This window comes from Gavia stellata, chromosome 5 (genome assembly GCF_030936135.1).
Source record: "Gavia stellata isolate bGavSte3 chromosome 5, bGavSte3.hap2, whole genome shotgun sequence".
In the NCBI taxonomy this organism is placed as follows: Eukaryota; Metazoa; Chordata; class Aves; order Gaviiformes; family Gaviidae; genus Gavia; species Gavia stellata.
Window position 1 is genome coordinate 2,723,363 of NC_082598.1, and position 17,857 is coordinate 2,741,219.

General features: G+C 48.2%; 1 protein-coding gene across 1 annotated transcript in view; it reads right to left on the reverse strand.

Annotated features, from left to right (window-relative positions):
• ATRN (attractin) overlaps positions 1-8,010 on the reverse strand; it is a 159,176-nt gene extending 151,166 nt beyond the window's left edge. The window contains exon 1 of the mRNA XM_059817858.1: positions 7,415-8,010. Coding sequence (XP_059673841.1) covers positions 7,415-8,010 — 596 coding nt within the window. The remainder of the gene's footprint in view (positions 1-7,414) is intronic.
• Between the last annotated feature and the right edge of the window lie 9,847 nt (positions 8,011-17,857).

The window sequence follows — 17,857 nt, forward strand, 5'->3', positions numbered from 1 at the left end:
CCCTTACACCAGCTCAATTCCGCTTCTGCATTTTCAGAGAACTGAAAATTCCGAATCTGACGATACTGCAGGAAACCTGTTTCACCAAATTAAACCACGACCCATACCAGGAACGTTAACTAGATCCTGGGGTGTCCTGGAAGTATTTCATACAAGCTGAGTTAGAGATCACCTGCCCTTCTTTAGCAAGAATATTGCTCAGCCAATCAGTAAAACATTTACATTTTTCATCATGTGAGATGCGCTAAGGCTATTATCAGCCCAAACCACTGTCCATTTTCTTTAAAACATTATTCTAAAAATCCCCCACTATCCTCATGTACCAAACTTAGCTTATCAGATTTTCACATGAGGACTGTTCTGTGTGCAATTAAGCTCTCTTACCAACCCTAAGGATTTCACAACTCCACAGTCAGGACAGAGCCCTTCCGTTTTGAGAATCCCAAGGATTTTGGGTTCTACAAGCCAAAGCCATGCCCTGAATTATACGCATGCAGCACATCCACCAAAACCCTTGCAGCAACCTGTGTCTCTATCAAATAAATATTTATTTTAAGCAAAGGGAGGGAAGAGCATTAGTGACAGCCTCAAGTGGACTCTAAAGGAACTCCATGTGGATCAGCCACCAACAAAGCAAGGGAACAAAAGCAGGAAACAAAAAGCAAACATCATTACTGCTGCAGTATTTCAGTGACTAAATGAGTATTTGATTCAAAGCCATGCACAAAAGCAAATTATCATCTCTGTGCCGTGCTGTAAAATTGATTATCAAGTTTTCCAGCCCTGCTTTCAAGACACTGCAGTGGTTACACGGGCAGATGTTAACACATGGCTATACAAGAACAAGGTACTGTAGTAAAATTGTTGTGGTCCTTCTTGGGGCAAATTCCAGTTTGTAGCAGTTCACTCTTCCACCAAAACCACTTTACCTACAAAAATCACATCATTCTCAATCCCATCGTCTGCATTTGTTACTGTATCTTTTCACTATGCTTTAGAAGATGTGACTTAAGAGCTGCTAAAGAATTACTTGCTGAGAACATTTTGAGTGCAGGAAAAAAAGCAAAGCTCTACCAGATCAAGAAGCTAATTCCAAGCGCTGTGCTTGGAACTTCAAACTGGAAAAAAATTCTTCAAGGAAAGCAGCTGTTTAAGAAAAGAACACCCAACGGTATCATAAATTAATGCAATAATACAACAGTTTGGTCAGCAGCAGCATTATCTCAATATATAGAGGATTTTCAGCATGAATCTTCATAGACACTTACGTTAGGCGCAGTAAGCTCACTGTTTTAAATTTGATTGCTCACAAAAGCTTCAGAGGAACAAGCCAGGAAAGTGAAATCTGTCACATGCATTCCAAATGTTACTTAACTTTATCAGGACGCACGATAAAAGCATTGCAGGTCCTAGTTCTTTTGAAAGCTAAAAAAAAAATAATTGCCATTTCTGTGAAAACAGCGCTAACCTCAGTCATTCATTTGTTGATATTTCAATAGAAGTCATTTATCTTAAATGTAAATTGACTAAGATGGTAAGGAACACCCGGTTGGACATGAGCTTATTTTGGATCCATAATGAAAGAAGCAACTGAGACTGTGGAATAATGGAAAAATCTAGAGCAGCGTCAGACAACTTCTGCTAAGCTGACTCAGGCAGCTATTCCCTGATATTCAAACAGACACAGAGAAATGAGACAGAAATGTCTTTTGCATTGACCACTGCAGAAAAGGAAGCATTTGCAATCAAGTCTGAGGAGGTGATACGTTCCTGGAATTGGCAGGAACATATCGTTACCCTCTACCTGCACCATTCCCGAAGGTCTCAACGCTCAGACGTGCTTAGCAGGAAGTCAGCAGCTGGACGCTACCTACTCCTCTCTTCTCCCAGGTTGAAACCATGAGCTGTTCAATAATTCCGATAACTAATGCTCCAATGGTGAAGACGTTTGATGTGCATGAAGCAGAGACGACAGGAAGGATCTAGCGTGCACTGCATTGTCTTACTGTTCTGAATTTTCCGCTATTGACTCCTTGCTATAAAGCAAGACTGAAAAGTAACGATAAGAAGTCAGCTTATTGCAAACATTAACAAAACCTCACGCAAGCCAAATATTTATGCTGGTTGTTCAGTGCAAGGCAAAAAGTGTAGAACATCTCAGATATTTCAAAAATATTTAATTATTTCACAGATGAATTTTTGTTCTTAAAACAGCCCTAGTAAAATATCAGACTGTCCAATAAAACAGCGAGCGTAACAATAAAACAGTGAGAATTAGGATGAAGTGCTAGCCATGAGCTTCTCAATGAACAGGCCATTTAAACACATGCATAGATAGACAGAAGTGCAGATATGCATATGTAGACAGATACACACACACACATCTCCTAGCAAAATTATAAATCCAGAGTTGGAAATAATGCCTCCAAGAACTAAATAAAAGCGTATAAAGGTTCTTTTTTCCCCCGTGTATTCTTTAAAATTGATAATGCTTAAGTATTTCCTACTTGAATTGCTTATCCTTTTATTACCAGCACACAACATTTGAGCGAGCCTTTCACACAGCAACATGGAAGACAAAATCATTTTAAAGCAGGATAATGTACTAATGAAAAGAGAGAAACAGAATGGGGATCAGGCACAAATGCAGCACCCAAATCTAATTTGAGCACTTAAACTGATTTGATTCAAATTGCCAACATCCTTACGTAAAGTAGTTTCCTGACTTTCCCAACGCTTTAAACTGCATCAGGTAGCTTTTTTAAGACAATGGTTTTGTATACTAGCTTTTGACCAAAAGTCCCCATTTATTTAAGAATGGGAACTGTGATAGTTCTTTGCCAGCTAGCAGCTCTCTCGGGTTATGATTTACCCAAATCTTCTAGAGATAAAATTCCTTTTCATTGTAATATTCTTTGGCCAAGGACACGGTATTACCACCGACTCCTTAATAATGTTCAATCAGCAACACATAACTGCCTCCATTAAATTAATAAAAAGGTAGTTTAAAAGATACACTCTAATCTCTCTTTTTTGTCCCCTCCAACTGTCATGTTGCATTGCTAAGCACTGCTTAGCATTTTCCATCTCCTACCTCAAAAAAAAAAAGAAAAGTATTACCATGAAAGGAGAACCAGTGCCTTTACACGCAAACCCCAGTTTTCTGGAATCATTTGGTATTTCATTATAGAGTCAAAAATACAGTCTGTTCATATTTTCAGCTACAATCATACATCAAATTGCCCATCAGTGTGCCTATATACACAATCTGCATACAATTACTGTTCCAGAAGCCAAACACTATCCAGAATTTGTTAATACAATCCTCTGCAAATTCTGGCACATAATTCTATGCAAAATAGCGGTCATTTCTTAACCTGTGCTTTACCTCCCTCGGCAACCCTTGTCAGGCAGATGGCTGAAACAATGCAATTCAAGCAGGGCAAGAGGTTGTCCCACTGAGCTACAGAAAGTGCTTTGAAGAGTGGGTGCTCTCAAAGCTTGCAGCATCCTTTTGAGCGTACAACACCCAACGCTGGCAAGTTCACTCTCAAGTTTGGTGCTCCTGAGCTCCTACTGCTCGAAAATGTTATCTCCAGCGTGCTGCTACAGCTCTGTGACTGGGAGATTCCTCATGCCTCCCAGCAGACAGCCTCCCAGCAGTAGTCCTCTCCTGCCCAGACACCAGCAGCTTAAAGCCACTGGCCTGCTGCAGACTCCAGCCAGCACAGAAGCCCGCTGGGGGTCTGTACAGGAATAGAAAACACAAGCGCATCAGGCACATCCTATATTTTCTATTTTAGCTTCCTTTAAGATCAAGATCTTTATCTTTAAAGAACTCAACTGGATGGTTCCACATCTTAAAGAAAGAAAGCCACCTAAAGTCCTTCATAACTCAATCTTCTACCACCCCAAGAGCATCACTGATCTGTGCAGACGTCAGTGTTTTCTCAGAAGCCGTTCCTACAACCAAGAACGACTGCTAACGAAACCACATGCAGGTACACTTTCACTACGCCCTTTTCTTTTTAAGAAGTCACAGCACACCACACGTTTAAAAAATCCCCACACACATTAGAACAGTAACACACCACGTATCATCTCCCCTTTCGCGCCTTGGTGAAACACAAAAGAAAATGGTCCACCCCAGGTTTGTTACCTGTATTTCTAACTGCAGTCTAAATAAACCGACTTTCCCAATGAAGAAGGCAAGTAGAATATTAGCAGACGGCAACACGAAGCTATGATGTTCGTTCTTCACTGCTAACACAGGAAGATGTGAGGGATTAGTAAGTCAGTGAAGCACAAGTTGTATCATGACAACCCCGGTGTTCAACATAAACAAAAAAGTCAAGGCCACAAATATAGTCATCATATACATCTAGATAAGGACAGGAAGATTAACATGCCAAATTTAATTACACCTCTCAGTCAAGCAGATAAGCATGTGGAATATACCACACTTACAAAATAATTTTCACCTGTCCTTCTACTTCCCATTTTTACCTACAGCATCTACTAAGACGTCAAGTCTTTTAAAGCCAAGCTTTTGACAATCACGCACCAAAAAAACCCCAAACCCTGCAGTGCTGTTCCTGACAGGAGACAGAGTAAACCCAAGGCCTGTGAAAGTTGTGACTGCAAAGCTCTCAACATTGCTAAGAACACTTGCTTGCACTTCTTAGAGCTCAGAGTTTAAAAACATTACTAGAAACTTCAGCTCACTAATAAATAAACAAACAGCTAAATAAAACCCTCAGAGAGAAAAATATGCACTATATTTTTAGTCCAAATTTTAGACCGGAATTGTACGTGAAAAAGAAACAAGAAGCTTTATCGAAACAGACAAGCGGCTAAAGAAAAAAAAAAGCAGTTAGCAGTGGATATATACCAATTCTTTTGTTACTCAGCAGTACCAGTCTTGCCATTCAGAAAAGAAGCCTCTGCCTTTATTCAAATCTAGTCCCCTTAAAACGACCAACATCCTAAACCACTCGAGGAAAGTAATGGGTTAGCGGCTGTTTCACAATGCTCTCTCTCAACTAGAAGAAAATTCTTATCATGACAGTGGCAAAAAACCATTAAAAAGGAAGGTTTTGACTCCCAGGGCTTGCCTAGCCTGGCATCGTTTCCACACAAAACCCCTTTCAAATCAGCTGCATCACACACCCATCTACAGACTGTCAAAAAATATAAATAAAAAAATAGAAACCTCAACTCCTACAGTACACAAAGTGTTTTTCCTCAGCCCCCCTTCCCCCAAATCTACAGGGAGCATCTTTGAAGGGTGGTTGGTACTTTCCATAAGGAGCTCCCTGAGAAAACAATCGCTGCCTAGAATAATCATCCTTTTTCATTTCCTTCTTTTCCAAGAATCAGCCCTGCCCAGGGAATTCACCTAATGCACGCAGACGCACACGCTGGCTGTCTCACTGCCACAGCTGATAAAACCAAAGCAGGTAACCATCTTACAGAAACCCCTTCCACTGAAAACATAAGTTTATATAGAGAAGCCAGGGTACGTTTCCAGCCTATTCCCCTTTCTCATCCTGTGGGGTAGACTTTAGACACACAACCCAACTGAGTAGCCCATCACCACCAGAACTGGTCTCGGCACTGCAGGTAATGTGCTTTCCAGTATTGCATAGCCCAAAGATCACCTTCCTCCTGTGCAGATATCCCTCACCCCAGCATACACGCGTATGCACGTAGCCTGAACAAGCGCAGAGCCGGGGGGTCTCCATCCCCCTGCCCAGAACCACCCTTTAGCCTTTTTTCTTAAAAAACAAAAGACCCTGCCCAGATGCAGGACCCTCACACCACCCCTTGTCCTGCTCAATCACCTCCGATTTCCCAGCTCTGGCCTTGTCCTCCAGCAAACCCAGGAGCTTCCTTCCACCAGGTTGTTTTTCCCACTGTCCCTGCCCAAAAGCCAGCAGCACTCCTGCATGCGCTCCTCTGCCCCAAGAGCTGAGCCTCCACACGGGCCAGCTACCCCCCCTTTAAGATGCTGCTTCTCTCCCCCACGCATACCTCTCCCAAATACACTCTTAACCAAAACCAACTCCTGCTTACGCTATCTGCCAGGACGAGCTTTGCTTAAACCCCCCCAACACCCTTATTGCCTCCACGCAGCCCCAAGACCCGCTCGCACGCCCTCCCTCTCCCACTCCAACCTGCTCCCAGGCAGATCCAGTCCCCCATCTGCACTTCTTTCTCCTGTATCTGCCCCCACCCAGGAACAGGCCCCACGCACAGGCTGTCCTCCAGCCGTGGCACCCGCTCCTCGCTGCTCCCATCTGCCTCCGACACCAACCACCTCCACACACATCCAAAACCAGCCCTCATTCACCCACCGTTGTCAGTCTTGCCCCTGATATGTCCCCCTACCCAATCCCCCCCGGCCTTACTTTCTTTCCTGACCTACTACGACATAAACCCAGTTACTCGCATTCACACCCCATCATCCCCCAGGCTCAGCCCATTGCGCCCAGACCCACACCTACCCAGCGCCCTTCACCCACGTCCCTGCTCCTACACAGCCCCAGCCGCTAGACCCACTGCTGACCCCCAGGTACCCCTGTGCAACCCCAGCAACCAACACCCAAAATACCGTCCCCTCGGAGGCACCTCTTCGCAGTACAAACACCCTGCACCCACCAACCGCTGCTTCCACACCAAGCGCTGCTCGGTGGGGCACCCGACACCCACATCCCATCACTCCCAGACCTCCCTCACGCAGCCCCAGCCACTTACACCCCCCAACCCGGCCTTGTGCGCTCCCAGCCCGTCACACCCTGTGTGTCACCCTCTGTCACCCTCTGTCACCCTCCTGTCACCCCTCAAGCCTGCCTTCTCACAGCCATATCCCCCCAGACCTCCCCCTCTGCACCCAAGTCCCTGCTGTCCCCCCGCCTGGCTCCCACCCGGCCCTTTACACCCACACCCCCCGGGATCAGCCCCCCACACCTCTCCTGCCCGCAGACCTGCCCCCGAACAGGCTCAACCAGGGACACCCAAACGCCTGTTGTCCCCTCAGCACGCTCCCGCCCAGCCCTTACACCCGCACCCTTATCGTCAGCCGGATCTGCCCCTCGCACCCATGGCCCCGCCGCCCTCGGCCCCGCAGGCTCCCACCCCTTTTGAAGCCCCGAACCCCAAAACTTCTCACACCCCCCCCCGGGGCAGCCGCAGCCAGGGAGAGCGGGCCCCCGCTCCTGCCCAGCCCCTCGCACCCACACCCCTACGTCCGCCCGCACCCACCGCTCATCCCCACCCGCCCCCCGGTGCCCTCCCGCACCCCACGCCGGCCCCTCGCCGCCGCACCTGCCCCGCGCACCCACGGCCGCGCTCTCCCTCCGCGTCCCCGGCCGGGGGCCCCCACAGCCCGCGCCGCCGCCTTCACGGGACTCACCTGAAGCGGCCCCCGCAGTGCTGGCACTGGTCGCCCACCCAGCCGGGCTGGCACTCGCACTGCCCGCTGGCCGGCTGGCACCGCCCGCCGTTGGCGCACGGCTTGTCGCATTCCTTCGCCGCCGCCTCCTCGGCGGTGGCGGCGGGCCCCAGCCCCGGCAGCGCCGGCATCAACAACAGCAGCAGCGCCAACAGCAGCAGCCGCCGCGGCGGCGGCGGCCTCCCGCCCCGCCAGCCCGGGCCCCGCCACGCCGCGCACTCCCGCGCCATCTGCCGCCGCCGACTCCGTGAGGGGCGGCGGGAGAACGCGGACCATCCGCCGCGGCACCTCCCGGGACGGTGGCCGGCGAGGGGGCTTCCGCCGCTCCCGCTACGGTGGCCGCGAGGGGGGGGGAGGCGGGGGGGGGGGGGGGGAACGCGCCGGGAGGAGCGCGCAGCAGCCAGGCGGCACCGCCGGGCCGCCGCCGATGACGTCACCCGCACGCCGGCCACTGGCAGCGGGGTTCCCCCTCCCCCGCCTCCTGCCAGCGAGTGGGGCGGGGGGGGCGGCCCGGGGCCGCGCGGCTCTGCCGCCTGAGCGGCGTAGGGCGCGCTCATTTCCCCCGCGCCGGCCGTGTCCCCGGGCCCCTCTCCGCGGCTGCCCCCCGGGCAAAGGCCCCTCAGGGGCGGGGTTGACACACCCCCCCCCCCCGCGGGGCCCGCTTCCCCAGCCCCCCCGCAAAACTCTGCCCCTAAAGCAGCCGAGGGGAGCGGGGAGGCCCGGTGAGGGTGGCACTGAGGCGTGTGGGAGGCCTCAAGGCCGAAGGGGAGGGAAAAGGAGGGAAAAAAAGCCAACTTTGGGTTTTTTTTTTTTTTTTTTAGATTATCGCTCTTGCTTCGTTTGCTGCAGGGTCTTCCACCCGTGGCCATGTGGGTCTCTACCACCACCGCCAGCTCCTCATGGCGGGGGTGTCGGTGGGGAGAGGTGTGTACCGTTCAGGAGGATCCACACACACACACACGACTGAGGCGGCAAGTGCCCCGCTGAGAGGGGTCTGCCAAACTCGGGGGCTGGCGAGGCTTGGTTCGCTGCAGAGGTCGGGGCAGTGGGAAGGGATGCTGCGTGACGCGGCTGGAAGTGGGAGCAGTTAAAGCTGGAGTTAGTTGTTCATGCTCAGGTTATGCTTTGGGGTTTTCCAAGTGACACTGTGGTTAGTGCTGAGATCTGCCATCATCGGGTCTGGCTTAAGCGAAATAAGCAGTTTGCTGTCCGTGTAAGAATTACAGTGGCACAAAAAACCGAGCTCACAAGCGTGGGATGTTTGTCATGACTTGGTAGTAAAGGTTTCCTGTTTAAAATTGGGAAGATACGTCTGCCTTATTATTGAATTAATTGTGTAAGCAGGAAAACGGGGATCTGCGAAAAGGGATACCTTCCAACCCTGGAAAACAAGTTAAGCTAATATTCTCCAAGGATTTCTAGGCCTTAATTCCTAAGAGCAAAGGACTGAGAGAGAAGAAGTAAAGCAGTTAAATCTCTGGTGCTCCCCTGAGTTCGTGGGCAAAGCAACAGACTCTTCTATACACGCTAGCAAGGATGCCATTTGCGGCAGGAACGGTGGAGCACAAACACAGATACTATTCGAAATTTTCAGACCTTTCATTTTCAGCAGGGTGAAGAAGGAGCGAGAAAGTTGATGATGGTGGGTAAATGTTGCCTTTGGTCTGTCTCCATCAATTTGATTGTATCTGGAGTTACTCAAGTAGTTAATTTAATACCTTGTTTCAAACGTAGAAAGATGTCAACAGCTGAGAAATATATGTATTTTTTAAATGAAAGGCAAAAAAAGGTATTAGTCACATATTTCCTTATAAAAAAAGGCCAACTGGGGTTTAGGTACGGTAATGCAAAGACAGACAACAGACTAGATGGAAATAGCCAACTCACTGTATTTAAATAGTTCATTTGTATTTAGAAATCAAGATACTAGTTACCTGTGTGAGCTGAAGGAGGTTCTTCAGTGAGAGCCTCGGTGATTTCTAAGTGAGTTACCAGGGATAATGAAGGGTATTAAGCAGATGATAGGAAAGAAAACAGTCTAAAGACCAGTTTGTGCCTTCTTGTCAGTCAAGCATCTGTCTAACAAAAACATTGTTCATATATTTTTGCCTCGTCTGCTTGAGGCCCTGGGAAGGAGAATGGAGTCGTGGGTTCAGTTTAAAAATGCTGTGCTGGGCTGACCTGCTATCCAAAGGAGACATAAAACCAAAAAGATGGGAGAGATGAGAAATAGGTTACGAACACCTTCTAGGCTATACAGAGGTGGAGGCACAGAGAGGGTATTTCTATATACGTAGACGTTCCTGGGACACAAAAAACTGCCAGCATGCCCTGAATTTGCGGATTCAGGTACCATCCAGTGCCATTATCCAAGGTGCTGCCAGCAGAAGCCAGTCTGGCTCCAAGACTCGGCCGGCTCGGGGTATATCCAGCACAGGACGCTGCTCTCTGGATTGTCCTCTCTGTGTCACACAGGTGCTGCCAGCACAACTTGCTCCCACCAACTCAAGCCAAAGGGTTCCCACCAGTGGAAACTTCTCTGGCATGGCTTCTGTACCCCATGCGTTAGGTATCACCAGCTCAGGCCTGGGGTTGGCATCTGCTATCGGATACCGCCTCCATCCTCTACTTTGTCTCTCCCCACGTCTGTTTGTATTCGCTTGCGCTTATCAGAGGTAACAATACTTATGTTTTCACAACACCTGCTCCCCCCTTTCTTGCCAAACATTGGTAGTTGTTGTGAAGAAATTGAAAGTAAAAACATTGGTTAGGATGGTGAGCATAAACACGGAGAAATTGTTCCTATCCTGGACTTCAGAATCTGCATCGGTGTCAGACTTGAAGAACTGCTTGTGCACCTAACAATTTGAGTGGTTTTTTTTCCAGCTAGGTGGAAAAACACAAGGTGCCATCTCTCCTTACATCTCTCCCCACCCTTTTTCCAATAGTAGTTCCTTAAAATCGGTAAATCGAAAGGTTTTCTACCAAATAACTAAAATAATCAGACCTGTGCAGTGGCTGATGGTTGTTTTTTATCAAGCAGACCTCAACTCTCTTAAATGAAGAGTTAAGAAAGATCATCCAGCAAATGAGAGTAGGGAGAGAGAGTTCTCACATCATGGCAAGCCAACAGTCCAGCTGACAGAGCATTCATCAGCTGCCAGTGGCCAATCTCGAATACTTCGGAGAAGACTAACATCCGTGAATGTTGCACAATAGAAGAAATCCTTTCCTGACCTTGTTAGTGATCATGCTGTGCCCTGTTGCTGTCTGCATGCAACATTAACTGTGGGAGATCGTTATTGTTGAATTAAGTTTAATCTGTTCAGTTTTAGCATGCAAAGAACGTTCAAAAATGCTTCTATTTTTTTTTTTTATTAGCAGGCAGCTTTCTGACGTGAAAATATGGTTTGGAAAGGGAGGAGTTAGGTTAGCCCAGAGTGCAGGCTAGGCTATTTTTATTTCGGAAAACAGAAATATTTCATCATAGATGTACTAGAATGATTAAAACACCCTTTCCTGGCAACAGGCGCAGCAGGACAATGGTGTTTTTGCAAACCACACATGGTGAGGGTATTGCATTGAGGGATGGAAGAATCCTGGGTATCGCAGCTAAAAAATGAATGTCATCAGAACAGCACTTAAGTGACTCTCGCACAACTTCATGCAGCACGTGAAACCAACAACTAATTATTAAGCAAGCATTTCCTTGGACATTGATTTCAGACAAGACTCTACGACGAGCACGTACCACCAGCGCTGAATTATGTCTGGAGTGAGGAGCTACACTCGCCTCTTTTCACTCTTGCTGCCAAACTTTTATGACCCTGTATGTTGTTTTTACACGTGCAATTGAATGCATATTTACTCAGCGCACATTTACTCAGCACGTATTTGCTCAGTATATAAGTCAAGTTACTACCCTCTTCATATGCCCAATGACAGCATAGCCAGCGATGCTAATTAATGAATTGGCCTCTGGGGTGAAATTATGTCCTCGTTAAGAAGACTCCCCGTGATATTAATAAGGTCAGACCATCATTGCTGATGGCTGAGTCATGGCTGAGCCGGGTATCACGGATCTGTAAACAATGGAGCTGCCCTGGGAAGCTGGTTGCTTGGTCTGTTTATCTGCGCGACTCAAAATGAATCAAGTCATGGTGATATCTGGGGTCAAAAATCACATGAAGCCATAACCATAATGCTGCATTATACAAGCTTTTTTCCTTCCATTGAGATGAGCTGTTCCACAGGAGCCCTGAACTCCAGAAATAACTCCCTTCCCAAGGGCCTGGAACCAGCTATTTCCAATTAGCTCATAACCCAGCGTCGCCAGTTTTTCTGTTCCTCACCCGACCTGCTCTTTCCACCCATTGCAACCTCTGCCCACGTTCCCAAGTCCTCAGCATCTCTCAGCCCCGTCCCTTCTATTGAAGGTCCTTCCAGCTGCCCTGATCGTACCCAGATGACACAGGGCAGTCTGGCTCCAGCAGTGTGTCCTTGCTGCCCATCCAAACCGTCCTCCTTGCTCTACAAACAGCAGGAGAAAGGAAAAGGATATCCTGTCACCCAGCGCTGAGATCATCCCTTGCACCCCACCAGAAATTCCTCACCTTCCCACGCTGGAGAAAACAGCAAGAAAGAAATTCCTGGTATTGCAAAAAGCAGCTCACATGTAGCACTAAAGCCTTTCTCATTAAATGCAACTTAGGCCAAGCAGCTGAGATGACTCAAAGCAAAAACCCATTTTCCCCAAAGCTCCTTTCCCCTCGGTGCTTCGCCTCTGCAGCGCCGGTGAAGCCTGAGTCTGAACAGGATCGGGCCCAGACCCAAATACTTTCACTTGAGATGCTCCGTCACTGTCTGGGGAGGTGTGCGGGCCAACCCCACACTTAACAACTGCCACGTGATCTTCCTTCAAAACACTCTCTGGGTCATTTGAAAGGCTTGCTTCGGTTTTTTTTTTCCTCTCCAGAATTCAGACTTCCTGCAAACAACTCACCCTTGTTTTCTTTTGGTTTCTGTGATCCTGTCCCAGACCTCACGCTGGCACGAGTCCTTCTTCTCTCATGCAAATCAGAAGCTTTCCCACCGAAGGTGCCCAGCTGATAAAAGTATCAGAACAGCAGGACTAAGCACAGAAACCCTCTATTTTCTACCACCCACCTGGAAATCCTGCCATGGGCATGTTTGACAACACACATCCAATTATTAAGCACATTTAGGCATAAACCCAGAGTTTGCTAGAGGTCTGGTTTGACCTCTCTTTTTCCTTCATTTGGATGTGGATGTAATGACCAAAGGTCTTTCGAAAATATGCTTAATAAGGAACGAAATATAGTAACTAAAGTGCTGCCGGGAACAAAGGTCTGATAGATTTGCAGGCACGGTAGTGACAAATAGCTGAAAAATACCTGCATCCGCACAGTCGCTTTAGATCCTTCATTTTCAGGGAAACTAGTAACAAAACTTTGTTGGAACTGCAGAAATTAGGAGAGAAAATGAAGAACCTTACACCCATTCAAAGATAATTGTGGAAATGGGGGTTAGTGAGATGGTAACAACCCCACGTGGACCTGGGTTATATCACTGGTCTCCATGCAGAGCCCTGGAAGAGCTCTAGTGATTACAAATGTTAGGACCTTGGGTTTATATCTAATTCAAAAGAAACAATATTTCACACTGTGCAATTCTGTAGCACCACAAAGGCTGCTGGATCCATCCGGTTCAGAAAAAGCATCGCAGTGGCCGAGTTTCTCACAGTATATCTGCTCTGCTTCTGTTTTTCTTGTAGATTCTCTATTTTCCAGTCGTGTCTTGAAAGAGTTTTATGGAAATATTTGACCCATATACCTCCATCTGATTTTAGTGGGAAGATGTTCAGGCTCTGAAGACCAGCATCTGATTGCCTCAAGTTGGGTAACTATGAAAACAGAGTGTCTGTTTGGGAAAATGTCCATTTGTATAGACCAGGGACTAAAGTTAGGTCCAAACCTGGGAAGTGTGGCTCCCAGCCCAGAGCAATAATCTCTATAAAGCCACTCCTCTGAAATCCTGGCGTATTTTGAGATAACCTCCGGCTTCATAACGAAAATCAGGGTATTGTATGAAGAGTAAAGAGGAAAAAGGAAAAAAAAAAGTCAAAAGAAACTAGCTAACTTGCACTTGGGAACAGAAAAATCACTTCAGCATGCCATCTCTGACAGATATTTTTTGAAAACTATCACAGAATGGTAAATTTGCTGCAGAAAAAAAGCCAACTGCACTTTCAAACTCCGATATTTATAAAAAGAAAGGCTTTGTTTGTGAGCAACTCTTCTGCGTAGCCTAATCATCCGATTCCAGCCTGCTCTTTGGAAAGAGCTTGTTGAATACATCAGCCCTTTTTTGCAAGAACAGAGCAAAGTCCCAAGTGTAGCAAGTAATTGAAAGATCATTGACCAACAATAGCAAGTTAGATGCAGTCTGGGGAGAGCCTAGATGCTATAAAAATAGCACTGTCTTTCCTCCTTCCTTCCAAAACGGAGCCCAGCGAGGGGATAACGAAAGGCATTCAGAGCCGCCGATGAAGCCCGGTACAATGTGGCCCTCCGCACGTTCAGCTGGAGGGCAGGGGCTGAAAAGAGAGGAGCTGCCGTGATTATGCGGGGTATTCTTGGGCGGAATAAAGGGAGGCAAGGCAGTTTTGTATGTTCAAAACAAAAACCCGAATAAAACGGCAAAGACAGGCTGCATATTGTTAGGGGCCGCGCCAGACGCTCCACGTTTCTCACGGAGAAGCATCTCTGCTATGTCTGACCTCGTCGACTCTCTCCTCCGACGTCGGGGCTGGGGGAGCAGCTGGTGCCCATGGTGGCTTGGTAAAGTGAGAGCCTTGGCAGCCCCACGATGGGTGCCAGACTCTTACCCTGCTAGCAACAACGTCCCAAGGGTTCATCGGCAGACGGGGAGGCAGACGGTGCTGGGTGTGTTTGAGGAGGTCTCGCCTCCTGTAGAGCGATCAGCTTGGTGAGGAAGAGGAGGGAGCAAGGGGAGGGAGGGAGACACTTTTGCATTTGTGCCTCCCCATCATCTTCCCTTCCCCAGCTCATTTGTAGAGGCTCTTGCAAGCGCACCGCTTCTTTGCCTTTTCCCTCTCTGGAGGGAGTCGGACGGTGCTGCCCAACCCTCGTCAATGCTGCTACAAGGAAACATGATTGCTGCCCTTGACGTGCAGCCCGGCTCTGGCTGACTCACGTACCCGGGATGGAAACACCTTCCCTAATCAGGCCCTGGCACCGCCATCCCTGTGGTGGCTTTCACCGCCCAGGAACTGGAGTCACCTTGTCAGAGGGAATGCAGGGAGGTCAGGCACCGCTCCGGGGATGCAGGTGTGTTTCTGGCTGCTGCACAGGCAGACCCTGTGCGGTACCCAACGTCTGCTGGGTGCAATTCCACCAACAGGCAGCAATTAACTGAGGGATTGAAGCATAAACATACCCATAGACACCGCTTAGCTTTATTTCAGTCTCTTAGCCCTGCTACCAGTTCTCCCTCTTTCTCCCTCTGGCTCACACATCAAGCCCACTTCTTCCAACTCTTGGGAAAGATGAGTGTACGTTATTCACCGTCTGGGAGAAGATGCTAATCTCCATTTTCTCATCTGCTTGAAGCCTTAGCCACCTTCCCTGGCTATGACCAGGAAAAGCAGTGGCAGGAGACACCAGCCTTGGGCTTCAGGGCTGTTTTGGTGACATCCTGTCAAAAATCACAGCTGGAGCGTACACCTCTTGCACGCTCGCTTCTCCCTACCGGAGCTCCCCAGGGGATGGAGCAGGGCTGGCTGCGGTTGTTTAGGCACCTGCCCCTTGGCTGAGGCTAACGATCCGGCATGTTCGTTAGTAGCTCTCAGGAGAGCCACTCCTGCTGAAGACCTGATGTGTCTGTACACGAAAACACCCTGCTAAAAAGCCAGCCGGTGCAAAGTCCTTTCCACAGCTGACTTCTCGGTATTCCTGACAAAAAACAGCCCCGCGGCTCCACATCTCCAGCTTTGCTGCGCTCTGTCCGGTGACCTTTCTGTGCCGCACTGGGCTGCTGGTCCACAAGCTCTCCATTAGCTCTCATGCAGGGCTGGTAGTAGCTATTAGGAACTTGGCTTCATGCCGGAGAAAAGAGAGACCACTAAAAAAATAAAGTCTCTGAAACGCAAATGCCCTCATCCTGACTTTTACGAAAAGAGAAATGCATGAGTCTAGAATTTGGGCTCTTCTCCATCAGTAGCACCTTTCATCTCAAAGCCTTATTATCCTTTTTAATCCTACCCCCTTTAGTGGTAAGGCCCCTGAAGTTTATTTCCCCCCCTTTTGCTCCTTACTTACTCTCAGTCAGATGTACACTGGAGGCTGTTGTAGCAGAAGTGCACTGAATCTGTATGTTCATGGCTGAGGAATGGAGTTATATTATGCGTTAAATTATGTTGTCTTGGGTTTCATATGTCTGATCCTTGAGATGTCTTGGAAATGCACAGCACACCGGCACCGGCGAGGCTCCGGGCTTCGGAGCATTGCCTGCCCAGCTTTGGAAGAGCCCACGTGAAGGTAGCTCCTGTTTCACACCACTCTAACACCATCACCTATGGGAGAGCTGCTCTTTTACCATAGTACAAACAAAAAGAGAATGGGGGCTGTGGCATCCAGTGCTAAGTATGTCACGGGCTAGGCTGCTGGCTTCCCTGGGTGAAATTATGCTGGTCTAAATCAACTTAATAATTGGCTGGGGACTGTGTTTGCAGAACAGATGTAAACCCTGTTGTTCAGCCACCTCAGGCCAATTTGGTTTCAGCAAACATAGGTCCTCTGGGATTCGGAGCCTAGCATTTATACAAAGTTTATTAAACTACACTTTATCCAAACTTCTACACATGGACTTGTAATTAAGAGGGTGAATGGTCCGGCTGACTTCTGTGGGAGTGGCTGGACATGTAGTTAAACTTGTGCCTGCAGCTTAACGAGAGTGAAACTTCCCCGCTGGCTTGCCCATACGCTGTTGAAACAGCATATAAGGAACTTGGTTTCTAGATTACATCAACAGGTTTTGCTTCCTCCTATCGTGACAGGCCAAACCAGTAAGGACTTACTGATTTTCAATTGAAACCAGTTCTCCAAACGCCTCTCGCACCCTGGTGCAAAATAGTTGTGCAAAGTATAATTGGGATAATAAAGCCCAGGATAATAACAACATTGGAGCAGGTATTTTGCTAGAGGTTGCATGAACAGCACTACAGAGTAGGAAATGGCTGAAAGAGGAGGATGCACGATTACATACAGAGCGCACACAAAATACAGGGATGTGTTGTCTTGCGGACGGAGCAAGCAGAAACATGGAATCGCAGAAAAATGTAGGTTGGAAGAAATCACCTGGTCCAACCCTCTCCCCTCCCTCCAAGCAGCTCAAACCACCTCAGAGCAATATTTGGGGCTTGAAAATAAATGGCTAGTCAACAGCTCTGACCACTAAAGCAAGATTAATAGTTTCATGCTACTTAACTCCAGTACAGCCACAGATACCTACGTATTATAGGGCTTAACACAGGATTAAACCAATTTTAGGAGTGAAAGAAACTTGGAAGAAAGAATGCTCGCTCCTCACTTGTTTAAATTGTTATAACTCCGTCAAGAGGCGTATCAGCAGGGCATGGGTTTTGGGAGGCACAGGGAGGAGGAATAAACTGCTGGGAGCAGACTTGCAACAGCTTTCGCTTAGCGGGGTGACTCCTTGCAAAATCCGGGGTGTGAGGGTAGAGCGGTCGTGCGGGGAGGGAGAGGGAAGGCGAAAAGAAAAGGAAACAGGTGGAACCACAAGGCTGTCTGTTTTGTGTCGGGTTTATGGGATACAGTTCATGGAGTCAGAGGCAAGGAGGGACCATTAGATCATCGAGGCTGGCTTCCTGCATCCACGGCTATTTGGCTCCATCCTGTTGGCCCTGCCTGGGGTCCAAATTGTACTCCCACCCCGTCTTCAGCCCCAGAGGGTCTCCCATCTCTGTGCTCCCAGGTGCTGCTGTACAAGCTCAGCTCTGTGGCACGATTCAGGGTGATTGCCGCTGCAATTTGAGCGCTGTGCAGCTGTTCAAGGAAGCGTAACATTTGGCTCAAGAAGAATATTGCTATGTAATCCCTTGGGCTTCTTGGGAGGAAACAGTGTCTCATTATAATCCGAAAAGGTCTGGGGGGTTGGGTTTGGTTTTATTTTTTTTCCAGTTTAAATTAGTATTACTAAAATGTAAAATGTGTTGTGATTTATAAAAGAAATATAAAAAGGCTTTTCGGCTTTTCTTCCACTGCTTTGAGCTCTCCTCGGCATCATTATTGTGTGAGTCGCCAGCCTGAGCAAAGGCAGCAGAGGAGGAAAGGGGGGGGCAGA